The following is a 16,140-nucleotide window of genomic DNA, read 5'->3' on the forward strand; positions in this document are numbered from 1 at the left end:
ATATTATGGAGAATTAAAATGTACATAACTTACAATGAATATACAAAATACAACTGGCAAGTTAACACATGTAAATGATACTGAAAAAATGAACAAATCATTAGCACTAGATTAAGAGCCATCTATCTGCAAGGTGGCAGGGAAGCAGCTGCAATGGGCCCGTGTTCAAATCCTTAGAAAGCATAGATGTTTGTAAGAACATAACATCTTTGTGCCAAGGGTACTGTCCAGTCAAAGGTCTTAAAAGACCAATGAGAGGGAAACATGGGAAGTAGACCCACACATCTGAACCCTACTTACTTTCCATCAAAATTGGAACAGAGCTTTCTCTTTCTCCTGGTTGTAATTTGGTCATAACTGTGATAAACCTGGGCAAACGTTCTTGGTGATGAGATAGTTAAATGATTGTTGGTGTTGGCCATTATCAATGAATACATTAAATTAAAAGTATCTGGTCATATGGAATGCTAACAACAGGATAAAGTAGATAAGCAAGACTCATTAATTAAACTATTCAAACTACGCTTAAAAAGACTGAAACCCAAAAACAAAAATACAAAATTGACTATGTCTGACAAAAAATATTCAGCCCTACTTTTTTCCCTAACAAATCGGAAAGCATTCTGCAACAGAACATAGTGTCGCAAAACTTTGATCTAGTTAACCAGAAAAATTAGCATATATTAATCTTCTAGTATGTGATAGCAAGCATAAGTCCTGTACATACTGCCTTTTATTCTAGGCGGAAATTATTCACCTTTCCTCAGAACTTAAGTATAATCAGAAAGCATTACAAAGGTTGGACAAGCTTTTAGGATAAAACTACATGCTACACAGATTATGGACTGATTCAATCATTTTAAGAGTGTTCAGACATCAGTTACAAATAACTGAGGTTACATCAGTTACAAATAACTAATTCCTGAAGTTTTCAAAATAGAAAATGTTGTAGAAATGGAAAAGCAATGTTTAATGATAAGAAAAACTGGAAATGAAATACAAGCCTTGTTATTCATATGTTAATATACTTAAGCTTAGCAGGAAAAATGACAATTATGAAAAGCAAATACCAGCTCTTGAATATTTATTAAAAAATTACGTATCTAAAATCTCAACAATGTAATTTAACTTATAAAGATCATATAATGTTAAGTGTGTAAGTTTATAATTATAAAGATCATATAATGTTAATGTCCATTCATGCACAGACTCTCTTAACATTTCTGAGTTTTTCAACATAGAGAAGTGCAACATATCCGTAAGTACACTGCTAACTTATTCTACAACCAAAATACATTGGGGGAAAAAAAAAAAAAAATTCCAAGTGCATAAATGCCTATGAGTAAAAACTCTTAATCAATAAGGAAAATATTGCATGACAAATATTTCCTCTGTGAATTTCAGTTGCATATGTATAGACTTAATCAAGGTTGGGTTTCCTCCTGAAAAAATATGTTCTTCCAGAATAGAGAAAGGAAAAAATAGAAGGAGTGAACAATGATGCATCTGTGGGGATACTAATGGGGATACAATTATCAATAAAAGTTTAATTTATTTGAAAAAAAATGTTTTATTATTTCTGCTACAAAATAACAAAATGCAAAATAATTAAACTTAATAATTTTCTCCTCCCCCCCCCAAAAAAAAACAATCAAAATTAAGGTACAATTCTTGTTCATTTACTGATGTATTTTGTGAAATTTTTCCTCTTAAATATATTGTCCAATAAAAAATAATCATTACAATTTAAGATTTTATATGTAAAATTTAAAAAAAAATTACATTTATAAAATATTTTTTTAAAAATATTTCAAAATTTTAAACATGCTGCTATAGCTTGTTTTACTTCTTTCTTATCCAGCAGTTTCTTCTTTTTTCCTTAATGGTACTTTTAGCAAAGGAAATATAACCCTCTTTTCTAACAAAATGTTTACTGGAGCTCCATATGAATCTGCATTTATATATCCTGATACAGAATTAGCTAACAAATAATATGTTTACTTTTCTTTTTTTGAGCACTTGTTGACATCAGTACCTCATAATTTTTACTTCAGTGTCAGAAAAGACAGTATTTTTCACTAAATCTTTATTGCGTAAATTTTTTACACTGTACCATGAATAAAAGAGATAACTCCATAATTAATGCCCCCCACAATAAAAGGCTATACAAAGCATGAAAAATCAAGCTAATTAAATTTAACAGGTAAAAAAATATTTAAATTAGTAATATGACAGTGCTAACTGCTAACTACAATAAAATACAGATATACTAAATATAAATTTAAAACTTAATTTCTTCAATTTTTTGTATTTTAATGGAAAAGACCTATTTCTTCTGCTCTTTTCTATGGGGGGAGGAGGAACTTGTTAACTCTGAACTTAATGCACTACATCCTTCAGACATCACACATCAACATATACAGCAAACTAATTAATGTCACTATAATTAGAATGATTTACATCTCTGTTCAAAACATGTTCAGAGAAGTCATGTCATGTGTGTGAAATTTGCAATATTTGAATTTACTTGTTAGAAAGCAATAGAAGGCTCTCTATAAAAATGTGAGAAATGGTATCATTCACAACAGCCCAGTTTATATTGTAGTGCAAACAAATTTAAAGCAACTTTTGATCATTCATCACAATTCATATTTTTAAGACAGAAGTTAGGGAAGAAATAACAATTTGATCTGAAATAGATTCTTGTCATGTCACTATCAGCTTACTGGCCAATTTCTTACTCTCTGATTTTATTGTTCTCTCTTATAAAGATAGAGTTATTATTTTCAAACAACTGAAGCTAAAAAGAAGTTTCTTCTCCCAGCACTTCCAGGAATATTAGAAATATTAAGCATCCGCTCTCCAAAGGCCGTTATTTTGATAGTGACCGAGTTATAAATTTTTATATTTCAAACAGAATTTCCCTATAAATATACTGGTCAACTTGATATTTTGAAGAAATAAAAAAATAAGAAAGACACTAATTTAATCAACTATACATTTCTCCATCTGAATCAATAACATTTTCCAAATACTAGCATAGGGTTTTTCTTTATGCTATTACTACGGAAATCAGCCTGCTTACTGCAGAAAGAGTCTTGAAGGTACATTTCAAGTACCTCATGGGAATTTTATTCTTTTCCATCAATGAAATGTTTAAAGCTTCAAACTACCAGTCACTAGGCAATTAAAAAAAGAAAAAATTCACATTGAATGAAGAACCTTGCAAATGTTTATGCATTCTCTTCAATTAAGTCTATTGGAATCCATCGGCAAAGATTAGACACAATTCTAAGGTCCTTCAAACGAAAATGGAAATGCAATGATGATGAATTACCTCTTTTTGGCAATTTCTCAACAGTTGCATATCATTTTTTTCATAAACCACAAAAACTTAACCTGTTTCCCTATCTTTTACTGATTTCTATGCCTGACACTATACAGTTCATGATTCTCCCTTGAATTCCATTCTTTTATCAATTATGATATTTGAAATCAGTGGTATGCAGTATTATAATTGAAAATTAAACTACATGTACTACAATATCATTGAAGCAATAAAAACATGATATAAGTAACACATAAAAGATCTGACTGTATTTTAACATTTAGTATCTATCACACTCAATTATAAAATAATTATGAATTAACTATTAAATTATTAAAAAATATGAACAAACCCCACAACAGGATGTTTGAAATCCATTTTTTCTTCCACCCTGTCTAAAAGGACTTTCATAGAATCTTGCGGTCGAAGAAGGTATTTAATAAACTGTGATATCCACCAAACAATAGGATTGCCATGCAAACGGATTATTCTGTCAGCTAAATCTTTTGGTATAGCCAAAGGTATGTACGGAGGTCTAGGTCTCACATTATCAATAATTGGAAGATCTATGACTTGAGTATTTTCTGTTGCTAGAAAAACGTTAATAAGAAAAAGTTATGCCAAAGACAGAAATATATAAATGCTATAAAAATAAATATTCCATTATTTCATCAGTTGAACAATAGGTATGCAATTTGTTTATAACCTTCAAAATACATATTTAATTTAATTTATAATGCACTGAAATATATAAAATGAAATAATATAATAATCTTCATTTAGTTAAAAATAAAATGTTACCAACATAACCTAAATTTATACCATTTTTTAACACAAATTTGATTAAATATAGTTTAGAAAAGGCATCCTCTTTACTGCCTACATAGTTTACTTTATATTTATGCTTAGACATCACCTCTTTAACAATATTCAGCCAAATTTAATTCCCAGAATTTACATTTACGGTAAAAACAATAATAATAATATTTTTTCAAATTATAATTTGACCTTTGAATTATGCAAATATTTCAGAAGGGGGGACTGTGCAACTAAGTCCATGAATAATTTTTTTTTATTCCCAGAAACATAACTGGGCTGCTACTGACTTATAACATACACATAATACATATTTTGCATACACTATTACATGCAGTATTCATAAAATAAAGTAAGTTAGAGAAGAGTATCTCCCTTCAATTTTTCAAAGGGTGAAAGATAAAAGAAAGAAATTAAAAATCCAATGATTGTATATTATACTTAATTAGTCAATTATAGACAAAAAGAAAGAAATTTTAGAACCAAATCCACAAAGAGATGAAAGAAATTTAAAACCAATGTCATGGTTCCAACTGATTATCCTGTAGACATAATAAAACTCCAAACCCACTTGCTAAAATTCTTTAATTGTATTTATTCTATAAAATGTAATACCTGCAGTTTTGTTTACATATGGCAAACTTAAGTAATTTTAATATAAGAATCAAAAACTATAGATCACATATTAAAAGTCTGTAGTCAATAAAAATGGTACAAATTCTACTACCAAGGAACTAGAACATTTTAAATTTCATGATTTCATCAATACAGCAATAAAGATATTGTTCCTAATCTTAAAAATATACTTTTTAAGGAATCTCTCTATATATTACAATTTGGAACACTCTATGGATAAAACTCTTCAATCAATAAAAAATCTGACTTTTTTATGCAACAGTTTCAGTCTATTTAGAAATAAAACACAAAGAAGTACCAGAGGACAAAAGATGAAAGTTAAAACTTCTCTAAATACTAATTTACTATAATTAAAATTGCAGCAAATGTTTGAAATGCCCACTTTTAAGAAAAATATTCTTGATTACCTTTACTCACTTCCTCACAGACATCTACTTATAATTCAAATTTTCTTCAAAAATAAGTTTATAGGAAATAACATCATCAAAGATTTAGTACTTTATAAAATTTTAATTTAACTGTAATTCATCCCAGGATAAAAGAATTTTCTGTACTGTAATTCATCCCAGGATAAAAGAATTTTCTGTACTATCAACTTTTGTCCTAGAAGTTTTGATGATATCAATCTACATAAACAAGCTCAACAAAACTTTCCTACAATAGAGTCTACAATAATTGTTTGTTTCAAGTACAACAAAAAGTTGAGTACAGTACAAATTCTGTAATCCGGACTCGCCGGGACTTCAATGATTCCGGATTAAGGGTTTTTCCGGATCATAGATCATCAATTTAAATCTGGTAAGATGGCATGCAGAAATTATACAATTAAAAATATGAAACCATAATTTATGAAATAAAGAGAAATTATGATCTAAAAGATATCAAAATTTACAAAAAAAAAAAAAAAAAAAAAAGCTTAATATTTATTTGTTTACTTTATTAAACATTTCTTTTCAATGTAAGTTTTTAAGTTGCTTCGTTTTTTGTGCTAAATGTGCATGCGTAAACGCACTACGCACATGCATAAAGCATACAAAAAAAAGTTAGTGGCTTTGAGGTCCGGATTATAGATTATTCCGGATAATGGATGTCCGAATTGCAGACTTTGTACTGTAGTTATATTATCAACCTTGATGAAGAAGATTCTTCTGCAACTTGATATTTCAGAGAAGGAAAAACTTTTGGCCATATGTGGATGAACAACAAAAACATGTAATTACAGGAAATCTAGGCATTGCACAAGATTAAGAAATCAAGAAACTTATGAAAAAAGGTAGAAAATTTAGTCCAGTTAAATTGTTTCAAAAGTATTTTTGTAGATATAGATAGTTCATAGACGTAGATAGCTCATATTGGAAGCAAGTTCTCTACTACTTTACCTACTCATCATTTTAAAGAATGGAAAAATGAAATATTAGAACAGAGCAAAGAGAATATTGTAGAAATTAAAGGATTTAAAGGAATTAAAAATTGGAAGGAAATATTTCAGAGTTTCTGTGACTGAAAAAAAATTTACTATTACCAAAATTGTTAAAGTAAGCAATAATTTTAGTATCTTATGAAAAAAGTACTCTAATTCTCTTACTGAAAAAGAACTTCATAATTCAACAACATATCTAATTTTCAAAAATAAAGAAAGGACAACAATCAACAAATTTTCCCTTTTCACAAAAATGGAAAATTTCTCTTTTTACTACAAACAATAGATTTTCCAATTTATATGCAATTCTAAAATTTCATAAACACAAATTTATGCTGAAATGGTTATTTCTTCAATAATAACTATTTTATTTAGTGGCGAAATGAAATTCAGAATCAGGACTCTCCGCATATTTTATTATGGGGGGGGGAATTAAATGTGGAAGTGTAAATCCCCCCCCAAAAGGAAGTTTATATGTAAACATATAATCCTTATCACATCACAATAATAGTTGCATACATTATGATGTAATAATGTCTATTGATTTTTGTACTTATGAATTTGATAATTGTATTAATTTATAAATCTGACACAGCTAATAAATTCATATTTATTTGTATTTTAATCATATGAGACATTATAACATCTATCAAATTTAGAAGTTTGATAGATGTAATAAAGTCTATTATGTTTAAATTTAAACAATTTTACTCACATACATATTTTTTACAAAACTAAAATAATGCATAAAAGAAAATGTAAAATGTTTCATAATATTATTAAATGTTAACTTCAATACATACCAGGCCAAGGACCTCTAGATGAACCGCTGTCATCTTTGCATGTCTCACTTATTGGTAAGAATACAGATTCCCATCCTTTTTGAGCATAACGCCAGTTATGGGAACGTAAGATGAGAGTCCTTTTTGTACCATATGCAACTATAAAGCAGTATACAGCATGATGAATTTGACATCCATAACCACAGCCTTTATTCAAATTGCACAGGATTTTCTTAGCAGTCTGACAATCTTTTGGATTCTTCAGAAAAGGAAATAGTAGGCAATAAATACATAGCTAATTAAAAATGGTGCAAGTTTTATACAAAGTTAAGTTTTTTCCCAAACCTGTGGGAAAAAACCAAAGGGAGAGGGAGAAAAAGGAAAATGAATGCTGCTACAGGTGCTATTTGGGATGTCATGGAGCGGCAACTCCGAGCTCAAACATCACCATGTGAGAATATCTTGACTTTGCGTGACTATTGACTGTCTCTAGTCATCTACCCAGAACTTGTGGTATCCATGCCAAGGTGAGTTGCAGCTGTTTTGCAGACCAAAGGTTGCACAATGCATTACTGAGTAGCAGGGCCGTTCCTAGCGAGGGTGCAGTATATAAAAGTATGCAGGCGGCCAGACTCTTGCGATACTACCCCTAAATATTTTAAATTCATTAAATTAAAATTAATTTAATGAATTTATTTTAGTTGGCCAATATAAGTACATTTTATACAATTTGTCATATGTAAGTACTTTGTGAACATGAAATAAAAATTTTATTAATCACTGAATGCGTGTTTTTTTAAAATTTGGGGGTGGCAATTTTAGGAAAGTATGCAGGCAGCCAATGGCCTAGGAATGGCCCTGTTGAGTAGGTGGTAATAATGTTTTGGTTCTTCAGTGTATGTTCACACATTCTCTACATTGAATAAAGCTAAAAAAATTTTTAAGTTTATTATGGGGATTGAAAATATGCTACTTAATGCGGAGCAGGAAATGAGAGACTCAGCTGACTTGTTTTACTGTTCCTTGGTGACTAAATAGATTACTAAATAGCTTCAAAAGGAAAAAAAAAAAAAGAGTCTTTACAGCACACATGAAAATGTTAAAAGCGATCTTATCATGCCCACAGAAGACCTTATTTGGTACTAATGTTTGCAACTACTGGTCATAGACATACACTTGCAGTTAAAAAAAAATTTTGAAATGATGCAAATTTTAACATTTTTACAATTAAAAACTGAATTTTGTGAAAATTATGAAATTTAACCTTTTGTTTTATAATCTTTTGCCCCCTATGCACATATTTATGAAAATTTCATACTCATAATTTTATGTAAGTATAATAAATATAAAATTCCCTTATACATTGTTCTGAAAAAATAAAACACAGTTTGATTCTTTTATGAGAAAAATTAATTGAGATATTTAAGTTCAAAATTTAGGATTTTTGATTCTAATTTCAAATTGCCCTGAAGGGTCGAAAAATATTTTAAGGTTGATTTTTTTAATAAAATTAGTATTGAATGATAATCTTTTAATCAATTTACTAGACTGTAACATTATTTAGTTTATAATTTTGTTACAATTGTTATGCTGAAAGAATTTTCACACAAGTAATGTATAATTTTTCAAACACTGCAAACACCTCATGGTTTAGAATCGTAATTCAATAATCATGTAAAGAATTTCCTTAAACTATAAATAGCTGATCCTTTTAATTAGTACAAATAAGGTTATGCGTTGCCTATGAGCCAATATTGAAGTGCTAATGAAGAACAAGAATTCTATAATTAAAACTCCTTTTTGAAAAAAAAGAAAAAGGTGTTGGTGTATTTAATTATGGCAAAGCTCACTAGGGCTATCTGCCTAAGGGGAGGTATGCCTTCGTGAAGGACTTTCTAAGGGAAACTGGCTCGTATACACGTTACACATGAGGAAAACCATGAAAACACCTGCTAAAAAAAAAAAAAAATACTGATTAATATTTTTAAGGCAATTGACAGAAAAAATCTCATCACTTAATCCGCTAACATTAAAAAACATTTTATAACTTGGAATTTTATTCATTGCAGATGCAAAGTTTACTTTTTATTTTTTCTACAACTCCTGAACATGATCTCAGATTTTGAAATTAAATATCTCAGCCAAATTTTTTCCATTGGAAATCACAATTCTCATATTTCATTTTTATAACTAGTATAAAATTTTCCTAAACGTAAATACAGGGATCTGGAAACCAGTGCTTTTTGCGATTTTTTTTTTTAAATTTAAAAATCCCAAAACATGAATATGTTAATCATTTAAAATACTTTTGTAATTAAAAGTATATGTCTACAACCAATGGTTGTGAAAATAATGGTCATGTAAGAACTTTTATGGACAAGGTGTATATAAACAAAAGAAACAAAAACACGTTACTGTAGGTATACAAGTGAGATTAAATTACAAATAAAATGAAAATTATTAAACTAATTAATAATTTAATAATGCTATATATATATGTAAATATAAATATAATAATATAAATATGAAATAAGTATAAAATCAATTTCTTTCATTTCAAATGAAAGAGGTGACATTTTTTTCAGTGCTTTTCAGACATTTTTTCAGGGCCTGATATAGACAAGGAAGGGCACCAAATTTTTCTACAATATTTAAAATACATAGAATTTGAACTTAAGAATATAAAATTAAAGAAATAAAGTCTTAAGAATTAAAATTAAAAAATAATAAGGTCTTAAGAATATAAAATTAAAAGTGGAAACAAAATTTTAAATATCATATTTTCGCATTTTTATGTCTTCAAAAATCAGGTCTTACATTACTGTCTTGCACTCATGCTGGTCGTTTACTTTGTTTAGTGAAGCCTTAATTTGTACACTAACAATATCTACTAGTGTGTGAATACATTTGAAGCTCATGATGTCACATGAAGACTTTTTTACCATCAAAGGCATGCTCATTCAAGTTGATTATGAACTGAAAAACAAATTAATTACATTAAGGTCTTTTCTCTGCAATATAAGTAATTATGGTTCATATTCAATCAGTAAAAATTCTAGATTCTTTTCTTTATTTCATTCTCCCCCAGAAAAATAAGACTTTGGTTTAAATGTATACGTTTGTATTTAATGAGCTGAAACTATGAGAATGAAAATACATAGAAATGTTGAACTAAATTTTGTATTTAATAAGGTGAAACCATGAGAATGAAAATAAATATAAATGTTGAAATGTATTTTATGTTTAAATAACTCTAAACCAAAAGAATAGAGCATATTACTAGATTATTTCAGGAAGTACTTTATATAATTTGCATCAGAGGAAATAATTACAGAAGGGGCCTTCCCATGAAATTTTGCCCAGTGTATTTTTTTATAAATCTGGTCTTATGCTTTTTTTCCCCAAGCAAGAATCTTTTCCCACCCTGATCTCATAAGAAAAACACATAGCCACAACAGCACTATTCTGTAAAATCAGCATAAATGCAAGGCTAATTTCTGCTTAATTTTGTTTTTAAAATAATCAATAACAGTTATGGTGCTGAATAAATTTATGATAAAAAATATAAAATATTAAAACCGACATAAATTTATGTGAAAATTTATTTTACATAGAAAAATATTAATGACAGATATAATTTTACTATACAAATTTTAAATACATTACTTGAAGGTGATAGAGTCTCTTTTGTACAATGTTGCTCAACTCTTCAGCTTCTTTTCTGCGCCATTCAGCAAGACCATCCATGTCTTTTAATTTTTTCATGTCAGACAAAATAGCTCTATGTGTTTTTTAAAAATTAATATATATACCAACTGAATAAAACTAAAGAATACACTAAGTACTGGCAAAAGTAAACAGTGGAAGAATAAACCACAGACTGCATTTACCACAAAACAAAACATTTATGCAACTGAAAGCATTTTAAACCTTTAAATTTTAAATAATATTTAATGCAATTTTAACAAGCATAGAAATATTTAGATGCATTACTGAGACAACACAGCAAACTTTTGTACATATTCCATTAGGTCAAACACATTCAGATATTCAGAAAAAGAAAAAATAATTTTTTTCTTCATTTAAATACTGGGGGAAACACAATTTTTAAATCATGGACACACACACAAATTATTTTCATTTCTAACACAGAATTCCCATATAATAGTTACTAAATATTTAAGTTTGATCAGCAAAATTTTAATAAAAAAATTTTTTTTCTAACAAATTTATTTTGTTCAACCTAGAACAGTGATTCTCAACCTTTTTTGTCACGGCACACTTTTACCAATTTAAAAATTTGGCGGCACACAAAGAAAAAGGTAAGTTTAAAAGTTGTTTACTTACCTATAATACACTGTGTAAAATAGTTTATGATGATGATTCTGAATGTAAAATAAAATAATATGTACTACAAAATCAGCAGTATGTTTATTAAGGCATTAATTACAAGTTAATAATAAGAATACTTTTGATGAGAAATTTGAGCTTGATGTATTTGATAATTTCATTTATATTTATTTTTAAAAAAGACAATGCTACTCTCATATTGTCTTCTACATCTAAGTCTCAATCTTTTTTTCGTTTTTATGTTGGTTAATACTGAAAATCCAAATTAACACAAATAAGATGTTGAAAGCTGTAATAATATTTTTAAAGCATTTTTGGCTATCATGGGTTAATCACATCTAATGTTAATTCAAAGATTAATTGATTCTTCTGAATATTTTAAAATTAAATCTCAATTATTAGAAAGCGAAATTAGTTCTTCCTCTTCGTTCAAAGTTAATTCAAATACAGAAGTATTCGGTACTAAAATTGGCTTCGATACCAAAATTGGCATGCTTCTTAATGTCTTAAAAACCGAATTTTGCCATTTCTCATGCGTATCGTATACTAAGATTAAACCCATTGTAATTTTTATTATATACATTCCTAATATTTGGCGGCACAGTGGCTGAGAATCACTGACCTAGAAGATTACATTTTTAATAGTTTTTCCATCAAAAGAAAATGTTCTCTCTATTGATATATAGCAGTTTTAGAGCAGAAACTAAGTACTAATTATGCATTAATAGATTAAAAATATATATGCTTAAATGCTTCCCTTAACTTTCCCTCTCAATTTTTTTAATATTAATTAAATACATTTTAAAGATTTAGCATAAATTATACTACATTCTATTTCTAATAAGCATGATACTATAGTACGAGGGCAATCCTCCCAAAAAAAGGTCTCCTTTATTTTTAGATATACAAAGAACTGTTTATTTTCTATAATTGTGGGAAACGTTATGTCATGATATTCCCTAATCCCCTACTGTATGACGTATGCATTGCATCAGCATGTGTTTCCCGCCTTCGGAAGAAGACGAGGATTAGCTGGCGAGCGGAGCAGACGTCGCTCGATCGCTCGTATACCATTTTCATTAATTGTAATCCTAATGTAATCTATATTTGTAAATAGTAATAAATGTGTGTTATCAACTATGGTCGTTGCCTTTCCCCACATTTTGGGGGCTCGACCGTGCTTTTTGTGCATGCGTTATAATCGAACCCTAGACACCAGCAATCACTAAAGACGTTCAGAAAGCTAACAAAGGCAAGACGTGCCTTTATGACGATTTAATATTCTTCTTCAAGCTAGACGACGTATGTGAATTAAGATGTGCCTTTATGACGATTTAATATTCTTCTTCAAGCCAGACGACGTATGTGAATGAAGACGTGCCTTTATGACAATTTAATATTCTTCAACCTGGACGACATATGTGAATGATGTTACATGCTACTTGTCCGTTCTTCTGATTTTGGGCGTTAAATCGAAATTCGATTTTGGATTACATTGGATTGGCCAAGATAAATATTGGATTATAAGGACTGCCCCGAAGTTAGGTAGGCCCATTTTTCCCTGATTCATTCATAATTTATTAGTATTACGATTTTAAGCTGTGTTTATACTGTTTAATTCTCATTCATACATACCCTATTTCATATTCATATTGTCCTATTTTACTGTTTAACGAACTATGGCCCTAAAATTAGGTGATATCCCATTGATAGCGAATTCTCTTAAATATGGCACAACACGAGTTATTAAATTATTTAATACCGTGCTCGGATATTCCGATTTTGATCATTCTTCGCGAAAGAGAATGCGAAATTTTGCCGCGTTCCCGGACAGTTTCGATTTGGCAAAACATAAAGAACTTCTATTAAAAGATTTTTCTTTATCAGATTTTATATCAGTGGCGAATTTATTGCATTTGGAAGCTTCCACTAATAAAGATGTTTTATGTGAAAAAATTTTTCATGCCCTCACTAATCTGACGGATTTTCAAAGTTCCCTAGACGTTAGTTTTTTATCCGATGATGATCATTCAATTTCAAACACCGACAGTGCACCGACGCCTGTAGGTCTAAGTTCTTCTGTTCCCTCTTCCCCTCCCTCCACGGCGCCAAGCCCAAATCGCGTTGTTTCTTCTGACGCGGAAGTAATGAATTTGAATTCGAGTCGCTCCGGTGTTTATATGACGGCGAACACCGAGATTCGCGAGATGAGTCATGATTTATGGTTTATTTTGAGAGATCTTTCAAACACTTGCAGAAACTTTTCAGGCAATGATTTCTATTCAGTCCGCGCTTTTTTCAACGATATAGAGGATAATTTCCAATTATTCCCAAATCTTACCGACCAGCAAAAATTAGTTTTTGCAAAAAGACTTGTTGTGGGTACTGCTAAAACTTTTTTGTTTTCACAACGGAATCTCAATTCATACGACATGTTTAAAACAGTATTACTTAATGAGTTCTCCGATAAAATTACTTCTATTGAAATTCATAAACAACTCGAAAGAAGAAAAATGCGCTCGAATGAAAGCTCTTTGCAATATTTTATCGCAATGCGCGAAATTGCGAATCGTGGTGACGGTGTTGTCGACGAGGCTTCTGTCATTCAGTATACCATTCAAGGAATACTAGGTACCCCATCCGATAAAATTATTCTCTACGGTGCAAAATCATATTCTGAATTCAAGGAAAAGCTACGCACTTATGAATCTGTAGTTACGACTAGACATACAAATATCTCTCATCCATCAAATTTTAAAAATACGAATAATGGCCCCAGACGTAGTACTGGACGAAAAAATTCAGACCAACAACACGACGCGAAATTTAATAATACTGGTCATCTAAAACTAAACCACAAACTTGTTTTAACTGCGATGAGGTCGGACACCTCTCACGGTCCTGTCCTAATCGTTCTCTTGGCCCAAAGTGTCTAACTTGTCGTTTTGGACATAAATCTATGGATTGCCGCCCCACTACATCAAATGAGACTTCCACTCCACCTGCCGAAGTAAATACAGTACAAACCTCTCATGGTAATATGTGTAAAACTGTCGTTATACTCAATAGCACAGTTTCTGGATTAATTGACACTGGAAGTGAGGTCACATTACTGAACGAAAACACATGGATTCAACTTGGTTCCCCACCACTTTCAAATAATTCTGGAGTGTTAACTGGTCTCGGATTCTCGAAAATTCCTCTTATTGGCTATTTTCAAACCATTATCAACATTGATAATCAGGACTTTCCGGCTAATATTAGAGTTGTTCCAAATCATTCTATGCAATTTTCTCTTATTGTAGGCTGTGACGTAATTAAAAATGCTAAATTAACTATTACACCAGACGGTATATATTTTTCAAAGCCTCCCGAGCAATGCTTTGAAACTGCTTCTGAATCTTTCATTTTTGCAATAAATGACGATGTTCCAGCTTTTGATATTGGTTCAAATGTTTCCAAAGAAACTCGTGCTGCGGCAGAACGTTTGCTGAATTCTTATGTCCCAAATAAAACAAAGACGACAGATATTAAACTTAATATCACTCTATCCGATGATAAACCGATTTTTCACCCTCCTAGACGCCTTCCTTTTGTTGAACGGGAAATTGTTGACAAACAAATAAATGAATGGTTGAAACTTAAAATTATTGAACCTTGTTCATCTCCATATGCCAGTCAAGTTCTCGTGGTGCGTAAAAAAGACGGTACACCCCGTGTTTGCATCGATTATAGGAAACTTAATCGACTTTTAATTAAGGATCATTTTCCTCTTCCTCTTATTGATGACATTTTGGATAAACTGCAAGACGCCCAAATTTTTAGTACTCTTGACCTACGTAACGGATTTTTTCATGTGCCAGTAGCGGACGAAATTAAACCATATACAGCTTTTGTAACTCACAATGGACAATTCCAGTTTCTTCGAATGCCATTTGGTCTTTCAAATTGCCCTTCAGTATTCCAGCGCTTTATAAATTATGTTTTTCGTGATTTAATTCTCAAAGGTTATGTTTTACCCTACATGGACGATGTAGTTATTCCCGCCAAAAATGAAAATGAGGCCATTCATCGTCTCAATCAAGTACTCAAAGTTGCTAGTGAATATGGTCTAGAAGTTAATTTTCGTAAATGTCAATTTCTTCACAAAAAAATCGAATTTCTTGGACATATCGTTGAAGGTGGTAAAATTTTTCCTTCCCCTTCGAAAACAAAATCTGTAATTAACTACCCCGAACCTAAGAGTACGAAAGACGTCCAACGCTTTCTCGGTCTCACGGGATATTTTAGGAAATTCATCCCTTCATATTCTAGCATTGCAAAACCCCTTAGTGATCTCCTTCGTAAGGACACCCCCTTTCAATTTCATGCTGATCAGAAAGCCGCATTTCACAGATTAAAATATTTGCTTTCTCACCAACCAGTTTTAAGTATTTTTAATCAAAAGAGTCCTATCGAAATTCATACCGACGCATCCATTGATGGCATCCATCGAGGCCCTGCATTCAAATCCACTGCATTTGCAAACTATTGTGACACACAAAGAATAAAGCATGTTCTTATTACAGCTGGCCTCCCACGATCGAACGGTCAAGTTGAGCGTTTGAACTCCATTATTATTGCTGTCCTTTCTAAATTCTCCATAACCAACCCTGAGCAATGGTACCGTTATGTTCCCTCCGTGCAACAAATTATTAATTCAACTTTTCAACGTAGCATCAATTCCACTCCCTTTGAACTTCTCTTTGGGACTAAAATGAAATCGCAAAACGACATAAACACCGCTGCTCTAATCGACGAGGAGATCA

At 30.5% G+C, this 16,140-nt stretch overlaps 1 protein-coding gene across 1 annotated transcript in view; it reads right to left on the reverse strand.

Moving 5' to 3' along the window:
• The window catches only part of FucT6 (alpha-(1,6)-fucosyltransferase 8), a 75,346-nt gene that overhangs the window by 31,101 nt on the left and 28,105 nt on the right, over positions 1 to 16,140 (reverse strand). The window contains exons 5-7 of the mRNA XM_035371504.2: positions 10,649 to 10,763; positions 7,004 to 7,241; positions 3,681 to 3,918 (exon numbers count right to left, since the gene is read on the reverse strand). Coding sequence (XP_035227395.1) covers positions 3,681 to 3,918; positions 7,004 to 7,241; positions 10,649 to 10,763 — 591 coding nt within the window. The remainder of the gene's footprint in view (positions 1 to 3,680; positions 3,919 to 7,003; positions 7,242 to 10,648; positions 10,764 to 16,140) is intronic.

This window comes from Stegodyphus dumicola, chromosome 2, assembly GCF_044657685.1.
Source record: "Stegodyphus dumicola isolate Sdum_Otavi_A_Nest chromosome 2, ASM4465768v1".
NCBI lineage: Eukaryota > Metazoa > Arthropoda > Arachnida > Araneae > Eresidae > Stegodyphus > Stegodyphus dumicola.